Source organism: Phaethon aethereus (assembly GCF_964289735.1).
Source record: "Phaethon aethereus genome assembly, chromosome: 1".
Lineage (NCBI taxonomy): Eukaryota > Metazoa > Chordata > Aves > Phaethontiformes > Phaethontidae > Phaethon > Phaethon aethereus.
The window spans coordinates 77230452-77246602 of NC_138575.1; the positions used below are offsets into that span (position 1 = coordinate 77230452).

A 16151-nucleotide genomic window follows, 5' to 3' on the forward strand; every position below is an offset into this window, starting at 1 on the left:
CCTCACAATAGTAATAAAGTTTCCATGTAACAAATACAGAGGGGACAGCTATTTTAACAATGGTTGGTTGGCATCGATTTGGGTATTTAGAACAAATGAAGTAAGCCTTCACCCAGCATCAGGCTGACTCTTTCAAAAACAGACGCTGCTGAATCATAGTCTACCACTTCTATCAGAGAGGAATGATGTTGGGGGTAGGGTCCTACTTGCAGCTCCAACTCCAATTTAATAAAATTAAATACTAAACTATCAGATTATTCAAGTGGACATAATTCTGTAAGTTTACTAATTCTACCAATTTTAACTATTTATTGCCTTCTCTTTATACAAGAACACCATTTTTATAGTCAAAGAATATTTTAACATTCAAAAATATTTATCACTGCTTTCTACTTACATCAGCATGATCTTGCCTTCCAAAATACATGTCTGATGAAATTGCTTTTACATTGCCAAACTTTTTTTGTGCCTCATCTGTGTTTAAAGATGGTTCATATTCAGGCTTACGACGAGATGCAGGCCTAAAAGAAAAATAAACTGCATTAGTGAGCGCAACTTTTATTTACATCACGGCAGAATGCAGTAAGTCAAACAAGAAGCACTATAATTTTTGCTTTGTGAAGCCTAAACATATAATAATGATTTTTTTTAACAAAAAAAAAAATCAGTATCAACCCAGGATAAAGAAATTCAGATAACTAAGTTGACATAGCAGCAAATAAAATTTCAGTGACAGTTTTACAAGACGGTGAACATATAGTACTTCAAATTCATTAACCTTTTATCTTTATTTTCCGAGTTTATTTAAAAAGCAAGATAAATTATGTCAACAAGGACAGAATATTTCTACAAAACCTCAAAAAATCCAAAACACAACATCAGTGAAATTCAGATTTAAATGTAATAGCACAAAAAGGTTCAACATAACATCCTTTAAACTGTCACTGCCTTCCACCTCAAACATACATACTCAACACTTGCCTTTTTTTTTTTTAAGTAAATATACTCAAATTAGGAAGTAATAGCATTATGGACATGAACCGCTATTTTGTGTAATAGGCATCACTGCTCTGCTCTTTAGGAAACAAAAGAACATGCTTGTGTTAAAAAAACCAAGTTGTACTTAAGCGCACAAACTGCATTTTACAGGTAAATGAAAAATAGTTTAAAGTAAGAAGAATAGAAGCAGAAAACACCAACTGAACACACAAACCCCCACATTCTTATATTTTCCAATTGATTACAAAGATAAAAGCACAGTTGTAAAAGAAGAAAACATTTGTTTTTTATAATCAAAACAATTAGACCTGTTGCTTGCAAGTATCTTCAATACCTTCATCCTGAAAGCTGAGTACCCTACAGTTTCATCCATTTGGTAACTGGTTCTCTTCGGTTCATTAGGTAATAAAGCCAAGTAAAGCAAGTATGCTCTCTGAACAGTGCAATTATTTTGAGTTTCTCTCCACATCTTTTGTCTATTACTTTTTTTGCTGAAAGTCTTTGGAAATTACCTCCAGTACATATACTGTACAGCACTGAGCAAAACAGACAGGTACTTAAAATCTAAATAGGAAATTCAGCTTACAAAAGAAATTCATCCACAAAGTCCCTTGACTGCTGATTAAAGTTATGACCAAATTCTCCTTCTAGATTGAAAAAAATCCCACTACTAGGGCCAGGACTTAAATAATATTAACAAGCTTGGGCTTTCTGTACAAAAATCAGTTAGGTTTTCTTGGTATACCTGTCTGAAAATCCTGTACTTTTTGAAGTTAACATTATGTCAACATCTCTACTATTATTTTCCTTCTTCCAAAAAGAATCTGCATTGTCATCCCATTTAGAGAAAGTGCTGCTCCTCAAATCTGAAGAATCGTAGTACCTAAAATAAAATAAATAAAAAAAAGTATTGAAAAAGTGGGAACTTTATATTGTTAGATAAATATTGCTATAATGAGTTCACTAGAAAGTAAGTTTTCAACACAATGACAGTTGTCAGTGAATAATCTAGATTTCATAATATTGCTTAGAAGCTTTGTGCAGGTGAATCCAATGGATTTTTTTTTTTTTTTTTTTAATACATGTATTTGACTGAAAAGTTCAGCCTTTTCTTAGGCTGGATACGGTCATGAATATGAAGCAGACTGCCTGAAAGATATGGTCCCACCAAAACCAGCGAAGTACTCATTACTTCAAAGTATTACATTGTGCTGGTTTCAGCTGGGCTAGAGTCAATTTTCTTCACAGAAGTTAGTGTGAGGCTGTGTTTTGGATGTGGGATGAAAATAACGTTGATAATAAACCAATGTTTTCAGTTGTTGCTAAGCAGTCAAGGACTGTCCGGCTTTTCATGTGGGCCTGCCAGCGAGAAGGCTGGGGGTGCACGGGAAGCTGGGAGGGGACACAGCCAGGACAGCTGAGCCAGGCTGCCCAAAGGGATATTCCATACCATATGGCGTCACGCTCAGCATATAAAGCTGGGGGAAAGAGGAAGGAAGTGGGGGGGACCTTTGGAGTTACGGTGTTTTGTCTTCCCAAGCAACCGTTACGCATGATGGAGCCCTGCTGTCCTGGAGATGGCTGAGCACCTGCCTGCTGACAGGGAGTGGTGAATGAATTCCGTGCTTTGCTCTGCTTGCGTGCGTGGCTTTTGCTTTCCCTATTAAACCGTCTTTATCTCAACCCACGAATTTTTTCACTTTTATCCTTTTGATTCTATCCCCCATCCCACCGGGGGGGAGTGAGGGAGCGGCTGTGCGGTGCTTAGTTGCTGGCTGGGGTTAAACTATGACATACATCATCTTTAGTGTCAGGCAAAGCACTGGGAAGACCACTGTCAAGATATCTGGATGCTTAAGAGCAACCCTAAGAAAACTTCAGGATGGACCCTGCAAGCATGGCACCATGACGACCCTACAAGGTAGTCTGTTCATAAAGGCTTGGTGCTCTTGACACTCCATGGTAAGATACCAGCTATGAAAAAAGCCACTTTGAACACTCCAGAGATCCAAGAGCACCTAACTAACCCATGGCATCCAATTGTGCTGTGGTTCCACACGGGGCAAAGTTTTCTAAATAAAGGGCTGATAGTGCCTAATCTCAGAGTTTCATATGAGTCAATCTGTAAGGTATGCAAGCAAAGAATCTGCTCCCATTTTCTGAGGCATCAACAAACATAGTTCAGAACAGTAAAGAAAGCCCTTGTCTCTGGTTCTGGTTTTGTTGGGTTTTTTTTAATACAAATACTAATATTAAGTACCTCTGATTTTTGTAACGTTTCATTAGAACAATGCGAAAGAACATATTTCTTAAAAGTGAGTCTTAATTTAATAAGACAATCTTCTCTTGCGTATCAAAACTGCAGGAACAACACAAACAGAAAGAAAAGGGGGAAAAAAAAAAAAGCAGCATGTTTGTCAATTCTGGTGGTATGTTATCCTTACCTTTTACCCTTTGATTACCTACACATATCTAAACATATATGGAAAATACTTGGAAAAACAAAAAAATCCCCCAAACAATTAAAATGTCAAAGATTAAGAACTTCCCTTTGTGGTTAAATAAACATTTTTACAGTTAGGATACAATTCATTTTTTTCCTGATAAATGAGGCTTTTTAGCCCCTCTGCCTTTTGGATACAGGTGGAAAATCCAAAGGAAGAGGCACAGATACAAGTTGAAAAGAAAGGAAAAATCACTGAATCCACTGTTTGGGGCACATCACTATACCAATTCAATCTTCCACTGTTTCTGTGAGCTTAGGTTGTTTTCAGTGCAATACCACATGTAAAATAAAATAAAATAAAAGGCAGAAACTCCCAGACAAGAGTGGTACAGCACCAGAAAGTAGTTGGTCTTCCAAAGGTGCCATCTTCCATTCAGATGCCTCTCTCCCTTACCCTTACATCAGCTTAGAAATATGGCAAGGCACTACATGCTTTCCTACAACCAGGGTCATTTTCTTCTGACCTGAATTCTCACTTTCTATGTCATATGCTCCTATGGTAGCAGAGTGTCGAAGCACAGTACACAACCTGCAAGGAAGCAATGCTGTTATTCCTGCCCACCTAATGGAGAAGCCACAGCAATCTTTTTAAGTTCCATACGGATGTGTAATAACAAAAAAGATATACAATATATCCGTGAAGCTATCCAATCTCACAATGTCCACCAAAACCACAGGATGGGGCAGGGGCTACAAGAGCTGATTTGAATTTTTTCATAACTGCAAAATACTTCGGGGCAGGGGGAGGGGAATGAGGGAGAAAGAAAAACTGCATTTAACAGAAAATAAAATTTTACATTGTTACATTAATAAATATTTTATTAATTGTATCAAAAAGAAAAATAAAAATCCAAGGTTTTTAAGAGGCTTCAATTATATATCTAAACCTTGAGACATTTAGCTTGCTTAATTTACAGATACTTATCAGCTTTCTAATATCCAGCATGATTATTTTGCTTTTAGGCATATACTAAGATGATACTAAAAATCCTTTACCTCTATTTCAAATTCACAGCTTGGAATAAAGGATAATAACCACCTTACGACAATCTGACTTTATACTTCCTTTAAAGAGAATTAATTTGTATACCAACTCCAATTAGATTCTACTATTGGTATAACTAGAAAAACAAGAGCCGGGAACAGCTAGGTTACAATTTATCTTCTAACTATTGAACCAAAACACATTAAAAAGCTCTTCCATAATTTATCCTTTGCCTGATAGTGGGCTTATGAATAATTTGAGAGCAGTAACAGTTCTTTTCAAGGAACAAATAGGGAAGCACTGAAATGATATGTTTTATTTTACAAGACTGCTGCCAGTTTACTTGGTACCACATTTGCATTTCTGCCACTAGTGATTACACTACAAAGCAATGACACAAAAGCCTTTGTGTTTTTATTTGCCTGCCTACAAGTAATTAGGTACAATTTTTCATGTTTCTGTGGCACTAATCCAATAAAGGCAGTTTATAAAAGCAACACCTGTTTTCCATCTACCAGCCCAGAAACAGCTGTTTCATTGCAATTAGTGCCTGTAGGACTAATTATTTTTCTTCTCCCTTCTAACAGCAGTGTTTTATAATTTGCATTGCATTCATACTCTGATCAAAAATTCATCATTTTTTTCTTACATTTTATGTTCAAATACATAAAAGTCTATCAAATAAGACTGCAGACATCTACACAATACATACAAAATACCTCAAAAAGATTTACGTTTTTGCATTTGCCATGTGTCCAGTTAAAAGACTGATGCAACTGTAGTATATCTAGGATCAGACCTCGACACTTGTTTAATTTTAAATTGAAAGTTGAAGACAGTACCACAGGGGAAAAAAAAAAAAAAGAATGAACACAAGACATTCTGACAAAAAATTCACTGGATTCAGTATACAGCAAATAAAAACTTATATGGTAACTGTCTGTGCAAGTAAGAGACTAGACCTTGAACAAGATAAAACCTGTAAACACATAATTCAGACTACCTTCTCCTTAGAAAAAATAACTCCTCCTCTTTATAAATACATCTGTCATCGAGGTAAGGTCAACTATTTCACAACTCTTCTGATTCACATGTCCCCTGAAAATATGCTAGGTGTTTAGACATGTCCAGTTGTCTTCTGTTTTGATCTTAAGCTCCAAATACATTGTGTATATTTGAATACGTAATTTGCAAATATTTCTACCCACTCCCAAAATAAAGAGCTTATAGATTACCTTGAACTAGAAGAGAAATATGAGTCTTCTACATCATCAGTGTACTTTTTCTTTGGCTTTGCAATTGCAGGCGTTTCCTGCTCTATTGTTTGCATATCTGAGGTTACTGAGTGAGAAATGCCACTGGGGACAGGAAGAAAATAAGTATGTAAAGAGATTAGAAAGCTCACACTCTAAAAAAAAAAAAAGAAATGACAGCCCAAATCTAGTTTCTGACACTTGCTGATAAAGCCCAAGCTATACAAACATTTAAGAAGAAAGGAGGAATTAAAAAAAAAAAAAGGCCCTGGAAAACTCAGCTGTAGCTCTCTGAAGTAGTGACAGGACTTCTGAACACACAGACCATTCCAACAGCTGGAAAACACAGCAATGTGACTTTTTCAGAATTCTGGCTTGTAAAAGACAGACTATACTTAGGTTGGTACTGTTCAGTGAAAACATCCTGGCTACCTTCCTCACAGTCAGCTAATGGAGGCAAACACCCTACAGACATCCTACAGTTTCGGTTAACAGCTGTCTGGCAGGTTAGAACTTAAGTCTATCAGAAGCAATCCTGCCCCTTCCCCCTGACAGTTACTAGATTCTTTTGTTGATATTGTTTTAGTTTCCATAACACACTTTAGTGTATTTCTTCATTTCCTAGAGTAAAATTAAGGATAACTGCAAAAAGCCACAGAGCTCTTTAAATGCAGTTTACAGAACTTCACATACCTTCTGTTGCTGCCAAACCCCATGCCAAGTCTCTCCAACTCATTTTTCTTCTTACCAGATAGACTTAACTTTTCTTCTTTTGTTTTCATATCAAGATCTCTGTAGGCCAACCGTAAAGATGATACACTGGAACAAAACACAGTATACAACATATAGCTGTAAACTGCTACACTGAATGCCCAACACAGTAATATTGGTAGAAAATTAACAATATATATTACAGCACTGTATTTTGTATGTTCTGTGTCTACAGAAAATATTAATTATTAATTGGATTAAATTCCAACTAGAAGGATGGGAGAAAGCCAGTAGAGAAGACTGTCTAAACGGTACCCCAGGTCTGTGTATAAGCAGGTGGTCTTTTTCAAAACAATTGTGAAACATGCTACTGCTGAAGTTCAGGACACAGTTTTGCATCACCATTAAGTCAACCTGGAAAAGTCTTTTTTCCACAGTCCTTATTCTGTGTGGTACCAAATAATTGCCAAAATTCTCCAACTCTGACTCATTCATGATATAATACTAGTATATAGAATTTCCCTTTGGAATGGAACAGAGCGCCCAATATGCCGACCAGACCCAACCCACAGGGAAGTCTGCTGCCTCCCTGGGGCCCAGGTGAGAGATGTCACTAGGAAACTCCCTGCTCTGGTACAGCCAGCTGATTACTACCCGCTGCTGGTCATGCAGGTTGGCAACAATGAGGTTGCACAAAGCCATCTAAAAGTGATTAAAAGGGACTTCAGAGCACTGGGGCGACTGGTTGAAGGATCAGGAGCGCAGGCAGTGTTTTCATCAATCCCTTCAGTGGCAGGGGGAACACTGAAAGGAACGGGAAAACACACCTGGTCAACATGTGGCTCAGAGGCTGGTGCCGTTGGAGGAATTTTGGGTTTTTTGACCTGGTTTACACGGCACCGGGCCTGCTTGGCATCAGATGGAGTTCAACTAGCTGCAAGGGGGAAAAGGATTCTCGCTTATGAGTTGGTGGGCCTCACTGGGAGGGCTTTAAACTAGATTCGAAGGGAGAAGGGGATAAAACCAGGCTCACTACAGATGGGCCTAGGGGTGGCATGCCAATGTTGGGGGCGAAATCGATAGCCCAGCTCAAGTGCATCCACACCAATGGCCCTGCTATGTCTCCCTCCCTTCTCCCCTTTCATGCTCCTAGTGGTTTTAACACTTGCTATACATGCACTCGAGACAAATGCTAGAGGTAGACCATGCTGCTTTAGTGATGCTGCTCTTCCCCGTGCCCAAAAAGGTGTCTCAAGAGGGGAGAAGAGAGTCTTTGTACTCACAAAATTGAATATATTCTGTATTATGGAAACTTTGAAGCATCCAAAACTTGTAACTTTCTGCACAGCTGGCAACACATTTTGTCATCTGAAACATCCTCACAGTTCAGACATAATAAGGTGTCTTTCTGAGATGCCATAAACCTTCCTATATCTCAAAATAATCTCAACTATTTTCCAGTAACACCAATGTAGCAGAGACAAAGGATTTTAATCTTGATTACAGAATTGTAGAAACACTGCTTGAATTTAGTTTGATAGGTTAAAAGTGATACAAATACTAATTTTAATTAATTTCAATTTATTTTAATTTTAATGAGCAATGCAGCAATAAGGTAAATGAAGATTTAGGATGCTGCTGGTTGGCATTCTGCTGCAAGTAGAAGGGAAGCACTTAAGTCTGAAAACCCTTTATAACTTTCCATCAATTTTGTGCTGAAGCAGGAATGAAAAGAAAACAAGTTTTTGACCAAGAAGTATTTTCTTCCAGTGTGTCTCCTATTTGATTGCTGAAACAGGCCCTTCCCAGCTTGATTTTTTCTGGTCCCATGCATACTGACTTAACTTTAACCAAGAGTACAAGATGCCCCTACCAAAGTTCATACCCTGCTGATTAGTGCATCTCCTGCAAGACAGGAGCTGTGTGGCTGAGCCTGTTAGAATTAAAAAGGCACAGCATCTGGCCGTCTTCCTTTACAGACAAGGGATGTAGGTATCAGCCCGCTATAAGGAACAGTCTTAAAGCATCTACACAGGATATAGGAGAGCACCACTCCTCCACTGACAAGGCATGTCAAAAAGGAGGCAAGCCATCCCAATCTTGTGATGATTAGGTATCAAATGACTGGGGCTTTCAGAGGACTTGGAGCCAGAACTAAAAAAAATCACGATACCTTGTGTTCAGATGCTTATAACAATAAAAGTCAGATACAAACCAGGCTGTACCTGTGGAATGACTTCTGAAACCAATAAAATCAGAAAAATATATCTCCAAGGCACAGCGTATGTTCAGGGATGTTTTAAATCAATTCTTACAGTTTAGGACCAACTGTTACACAGAAAATCAAAAATGTTCTCTAAAATTAAATTTTAAACTGCTACTGATAAGATCTACCCAGAACTTTAAGTAGAAGGATTAACAGCCTATCTTACAAAATCTGTTTTATGAACATCAAAAATCTTATTCGCTGTTGATTAAAACAAATAGGGATACCGATCAATTTTTTTAGTAACTCCAGCTATCTAATCCCTTGTCAGTCCACAGCAGAACATAAAGAAACTGTGTATCAGTTAAAATCACATTTTTAAGTCTCCGGACTCTTTCTTCTTCTAAGTACTAGACTACAAAAGCATTGCTTCCATTCCCAGCAAGTAACAAAGCCACACTGAATTCATTTATTAAAGTTCATTGCTCATGCTTTTAAAATTAAAACCATCACACAAATTAGTTGGAAGCAAATTGAATTTTAAGTATTCACCCTTCTTTAATTTTGGTATATACTGCCATCTACAGTTAAAAATCCAGAAAGTTACTCTCTAAGGGAAATACAGTTCTCTTGCCTTTACCGGGATCGGATCCATAAACTGAAGTATTTGTGTACCACTCATGTTTGCAGACAGTTTTAGAGGGTTCTGGCCACTGCAGAAAGGTTGCAGCAAATTTATACTATGTGGATCTATATAGGTCTATACATTTCTGACACAGAAACCAAATCACTACTTGGAACTTTCTTCCAAACTGAATTATATCATTACAGATAGTATCATTAAAGAAAAACAATAAATAATAATGAACAATCATTTTTGTTGTTATTTAGTAGTCCATTGCTCCAAGTCACCCTACTGGTATTTTTTGGCAATCATTGAGAAGCATGAGTTTGTGGTAAAAATAGGAATCAGGAAAAATGAATGATTCTCTTATGATTAATATTTTTGATGCGCACAAAACATCCATTTCTGCAGAGGCTACATAAAAGTGAGCAACAGGAGTAGGAAGGAGATTATAGACCAAAAAGCTTGGTACCATGAGCTCAAAGTGATCCTGTAATTATGCAATAATTCAGAAAATTCCTCAATAGGTCATAAAAAAGATGCATCTTAGCACTTAAGAGAGGACGTTACGCGTACAGTAGAAGTGTACACTAATCCACACTCTAATAGTCTAATTGTGATGACAACTAACAAAATGTTAAAAACCAAAAACATGTAGCAGAGAAATGTAACGGAAGGAACCAGGAACAGTGCCCTCTAAGCTTTAGACCTGAGTATTTATTAACTAAGATGGACTAACAGATTTGAGGCCTCAGACAAAAATATTCAAAGGGTTTTGGTGAAAATGAAGGCAGTTCCTGTATAAAACAGCTGAAACTTAAGCAGGCAATTCTAGACATATTTAAGCCACCCTTTGCCTTTATCATAGAAACTCTTACCCAGTGAGTACAAATAAAGCTGAGTATTTGCATGTTCCCTATGCTTAGAAAGACTACAGTTACTCAGTTCACCACATCAAAACAAAATAAACTAGGTAACTACCATGGGGTAAAGAAAGTTCAAGAGGCAAGAGTTTTCTGTGGTAATACTTAAATTTAACACATTTTAGATGTATTTCACATTTTATTCATATGTATCAGCAGAATGTCTCCTTATTTTCTGTGTTAAATAAGAGGGTTACTAATATAAAAATAACTAAGGTTCTTTTTAAAGACAGCATTGGTCTCTTTCTACAGTAAATAATCAATCACAGAAACACATACTTCATGGAAGAAAAAAGGGCAATGGGGGAATTACTGTTTGGCCCACCTCATCCACATTTGGGATTTTTTTTAAAGCAAGAACTGAAGATTTATTTTCATGAGCTAATCTCTGGTAGTATTTAAAATGTTGACAATTATTTCATTAACATGAAATTAGGCTTCATGTTTTACCATTGTATATATAATTCATACTTACAGTGGCTCTTCCTTCTCAGTTTTCTTACTGCTATGAAGATCCTCTTGTTCCTTCATTTTATCTACAGCTTGTGCTTGTTTTTCAATCTCATTAAAGCTTTGGCTGCTCACTTTTTGTGCCCCCAAACCACCCTTCTTGGCACCGAGCTTGATTTATTGAAAAACAAAACACAAAAGTCCCAACATTATAACTGAGACAATCATCTCAACTGACTTAACAGTCAACTTTAAAAGCAACAGCAAAGACTATACTCTGTTCAGGAGCATATGCAAATAGCAACCATCACAGGGTAATGAAACTATTATCGTTTTAATCGTTCAGAAGTTGGCATGTTCAAATAAATGCTATAATATATAGCATAACTTTATTTTGTTAATAATGATTTTGTTGCATAGGAATAACATAATAAAGTTTGTTGCAATGGAACCATTTAGTGCTCATTCACTTAATTCACAATTTACATTTAGCAGTGGCAAAGATTCTTCAATTAGTTCTCACTGGCCACTGCTAGTGTGTTGTCTTAAGATGAAGTATTGATTTATTCATACTTTCAATAAACATGAACATATGTATTTACTGATTTATGGTAGGAGAGCAATATAAAAGTTTTGTGTATGCACAATTAGCTTTTGCATGTGACAAAACATCGTAAACTTTTTTTAGATAAACACATCAGCTGAGAAGTTCCAGTTTTGCACTCATTCGTTGAAAATAATTCTATTTCTAGTTCATATTACTTCAATACAGAGATATATATGCTTTCATTCTGATTTATCAAAGATTTAAAAATGCTGGTTCAGATGGTGGCACAACACTCAAACTGCTGTTCCTAAACAAACTCTTCTCCCATTTAATTCCTCACCTGCAACGCTGTAGCAATATTAATTTTCACAATACACTTATCTTAACTTTTTAATGCTTTAAAGCCTTCATGTAAAACCTCTGGCCTACATACATATGGTTTTAGGCTCTGACACTACAGTCCACAAACTGTACATGCACCTGTGAACCCAGTTACGTTCTTTTTACTGGAAGGGAACACACCTGCATAAACCATTTAGAACAAGAATTTCCTCTTGAATATTAGGGCCCTCTAGTGGGAGCAAGAAATAATATGTTTCAATGTGAATGATTCTTCTGCTCCAATAAATCTTAAAAATCTTCTGCCATACAATAGCCCAGACTTAGAAGAAGTGTAACATACTGTCACCCTAATAGCCTAATATTAGGGCTGTTTTCTTGGGACTCAGGAGTCAAACATTCAAAACCTAGATTTTCCTAGCTAACTTGAGTTGTCTTACTCAGTTTTCAGGTTCCTTGAACCATCATTCTGAGATACTCAACTCTCCTCATGCCTTCTCTATAGAGACCAGACGCCAAAGTGTTAAGACCTCACGCAGAAACAAGTCTGGAAACTACCTTGAAACTATCTTGAATTGAATGCAGCTGCAAGTTGTCTACAAATACAACCAAATACCATACTGCTGTGTGGCATGAGATGAGGAGTGCTCCAGAAATACATATCTGAATGTCTCAAACTCATCTTATGGTAGATTATGCCACACATGCATATTTAGCCACTCAAAAGCACTATGGGAACTCCTCTGTTTTCAGGATTTGCTACAAAAAGATCTCAACACCAGCTACCTTAGGTGAAAGCCTGAAGAAGCCCTGCAACCCAGTATCAGCAAGTGAGAAGAAAGGTTACAGGGCATCAGTGGAGTTGCAGGGACAACAGTTGTGAAAAGAACTGAAAAGAAATGGGGTAGAGACCTTGACATCAATATATACTTTGACATTTTTATTTTACTAATTTTTTAAAAGATATCACCTGCTGTTCAAGTCAAGACAGCACAAAGAAAATGACACTCGGATAAACATGTGGAAGTCCAGACAGTTCAGTGAGCTACATACATGTAAACAGACTCAGAATTTATCTGAGGTCAAAAAACAACCCACAGATCTGAAGCACTCTACTACAGTAACCTGTTAAGACAAATTCACCTTAAAAGTAATCCATTTTGGAATCATGGAATAGTTTGGGTTGGAAGGGACCTTTAAAGGCCATCTAGTCCAACCCCCCTGCAATAAGCAGGGACATCTTCCACTAGATCAGCTTGCTCAGAGCCCCGTCCAACCTGACCTGGAATGGTGCCAGGCATGGGACATCCATCACCTCTCTCAACAGCCTGTTCCAGTGTTTCACCACCCGCATGGTGAAAAATTTCTTCCTTATATCTAATCCAAATCTACCCTCTTTTAGTTTAAAACCATTACACCTTGTCCTATTGCTACAGGCCCTGCTAAAAAGTCTGTCCGCATCTCTCTTATACGCCCCCTTTTCAAACAGACCATTGGCTGTTTAGATATGGAATCAGTTTTCAATTCCATTTTGGTTTCATAAATCATTACTGATACAAGTACTGCTTAGTGCTAACTTACGATACATTTCCATATTACAATCTACATATTTCCAAGGATCCATAATACAGATAAAAATACGTACTATTTATATACACTTACCCCCTTCTTAGCTTGATTTGGCTTCTTTTTTATGAAGGTGGTGTTCTCTGCAAGGATTAAATGTATATTACTTGACACACAATTTTATTAATTCCAGAACTGCAGAAGATAGTTCCCACAATATCAGCCTCAAAACAGTTTTTTGGAATTTATTTTAATGCCTTGAAGTATTACAGTTTCTACACTAAGAGACTGAGATACTAAACTGAGTTACAGGGAACAGAGCTGTGAGTATCTTTAAGAAAATGTGGGAAACTGCCTCTGATTGAGGATATGGCATTTCTTGCAAATACATAATAGGACTAAAATTACAGCTCAGTTTTCAGTTGTAGATACCAGCTAATAAACAGAAAAAGAATGCGGGACTTGCTATTCCAAATCAGACTAGAAGTTCACCTGATCCCATACCATTTCCAAGATTACTTGTTTCCTGGATGGAAAGGTATTGGCTATGTTTAAAACCACCAATGATACAGATAAAACATACCTGTATCATCATAAAATCACACACATTATCAGAGGTGACAATATACGCTCTATCACTACATTGAACAGTCTTGTTCACCTGCCTAAGTACAGTATTGGGAGTTTGAAAGTTATAGCCTTAATGCTTCGTATTAAATGTCAAAACAGAAATGACCCTACATTCTGCTCTGCATGAAGTCTGACACAACTCCTAATCCTGATATTTTTAATGAGACCCTAACAGGACTCACTCCATTCTCTAAGGCACTGTATTGTGCCTTCTTGACACCTACCCTGAGCCAGGGTATATCTCCACAGTCCTTAGTTTTCAATCAGCAACTCCTATCGAATGCTTGTACATACAGAAAAACTGGTCTGAGCTGAAATTTAGTTGGGAACAGGCATACACAGAACAGATATTCATGTAAGATAAAACTTGTGATGTCCAAAACAAAGAAGAAAAGCACTTGTTTTATGAGAACACGTGTTAAAGATATAATGACAAAACCAGAAGTGTATGCAGTTAACTATTTTTCCTAGTCTCCAGGTCTCAAAAAAAAAAAACAACCCAAAACCAAACCCAACCAAGTGAATATAAAAACAGCGACGAAGACCATACCTTCTGGAAGCACTGAGTTAGACCCAGCCACTGCTTCTTTACTACCCCTATGCTGCTGACAATCAATGCTCTTTATTCTCAGAAACCTGCTCCTGCAGGTTGATCCTCAAAATGATAAATCACTGATGTATTTTATTCTATTATATTCTACTTTCCTCAAGTGTTTTTTTACTTACTTATAGTATGATATGCTCTTCAGTGTTAAGTAAATTAAGATCCTGGACATTGAAGATACTGTATTATAAATACAAGACTTGTCCAGTTTTAATTTCTATGTTCAGTTTTCTGAAAAGGGAGGAAAAATTATGTCTAGATAGAAAGACTGACCTATTAGTACAAGATGTGTTTGCTTAACATAAATAACAGGCCATTAATCACAGCACAATGCTGTATTCCACCTGTGTGCTTTAAATGCAGAACTTCAAGCAGTCTAACAGGAGGTGTAAACATTAATGGTCACCTTTATTAGGTGTGACACCTGTAGGATTTAAATTCTTCAGGTTGGCTAAGGTAAGATAGATAAAACCAGAACACCACTGACTAAAATTAATTTCTTAGAAGTAAACAATTTAACAGAAGAAGTTGTAACACAAATTCAGATCTTTCAACTAATTCATGCACATTGATATTAAAGTAAGAATTCCACATCCCTTCCCAGTCATACACTGACTGTACAAACAAATATATAAGTACACTATACTGGCTGCTACCTTCTTCTGCTTACACTCATTACCTAATGCAGCTTTTGGTGATGTACTAAGGCAATCAACACTTGGTCCATGTTCTGGTCCTGAAACATAATGAACAACAAGGGTAAGAATAACAGAAAGCTCTTTGGAATGCTTAAAATACCGAAACACAACTCACAGTACTCAGGGTGCTGTTCGGTATATATCATGTAGTGTGTTATTTCTGTCACAGCTTTACCAGTTACTAAAAGAGCAGCAGTCACCCAAAGATTCACCTGAAGTCTTTTGAATTAATTTGGATTTCTATTAAATATTATTAAAGGAACATGCAGTCTCACACGTTCTAGCATAACCCTTCTAAAAAGTCCTTCCTCTCCAAAATTCTTGCGTTATTAGCATGGTTAGGTTATTTAACTATTAAAGTAGGCTAAAAACAGTCTAAATAAAGAGACTACCAGAAAAATGCAGCTTATTGTTAACAAAGAATCAGTCATACCTTCATAGCATTCTGGAATATTTTCTGAAGTTTTCTGCTGTAGAGAAACTGGCTCTGGATCTGATAACACCCATTCTGTATTCTTTGCCTTGAAAAAAATTACAAAATCAAAAGTGCATACAGAATAGAATACAGCAAATAAATTTGAGCACTGAGCTCAAAGACTGCCTAAGCACCAGTGATTAGTTAATATTGGATTCTTATGATTACAGCTTCTAGGTTTAAAACCAGTTCTCAGAAGGGCAGTTATTAAAGTTACAAGAAATGCCTACCTTTATTAAAAGCGAGCTGGTTTCAAACCACTCCTGAACACCTGTATTTCCCTCTCAGGAATTTCAGTATGTTTACCACCCAAAAAAAGTTATGCACTTTAATTGTGCTTTAGATTTAGTTATTGTCTGCTGGGTATTAATCTTCTTTACTCATAACAGTAATACAATATAGGAAATCTGGATCATTTATTTACATGTAATCACCAAATCTCCTCCCCACCTTAAGCTCTTACACTTCCAATTTTCTAACATTTCATTTTTGATTGTGAGCAGTCCTCCCAAGTCTTCCTGATGAGTCCTCCCACTTCCCTCAGACACATCCTCCTCACCAGGCAAGCTTGTGACCTGGTCGTAACAGTATCTGCTGGGTATCATCTTTTCCGTCAATGCTATGTCACTGCCAG

The 16151-nt window shown here is 37.0% G+C and overlaps 1 protein-coding gene across 1 annotated transcript in view; it reads right to left on the bottom strand.

The window, feature by feature from the left end:
• The window catches only part of ARFGAP3 (ARF GTPase activating protein 3), a gene marked incomplete at both ends in the record, with an annotated part of 36202 nt that overhangs the window by 5984 nt on the left and 14067 nt on the right, over positions 1–16151 (bottom strand). The window contains 8 exons of the mRNA XM_082009711.1: positions 398–521; positions 1745–1882; positions 5726–5848; positions 6437–6562; positions 10684–10829; positions 13207–13253; positions 15024–15080; positions 15476–15557. Coding sequence (XP_081865837.1) covers positions 398–521; positions 1745–1882; positions 5726–5848; positions 6437–6562; positions 10684–10829; positions 13207–13253; positions 15024–15080; positions 15476–15557 — 843 coding nt within the window. The remainder of the gene's footprint in view (positions 1–397; positions 522–1744; positions 1883–5725; positions 5849–6436; positions 6563–10683; positions 10830–13206; positions 13254–15023; positions 15081–15475; positions 15558–16151) is intronic.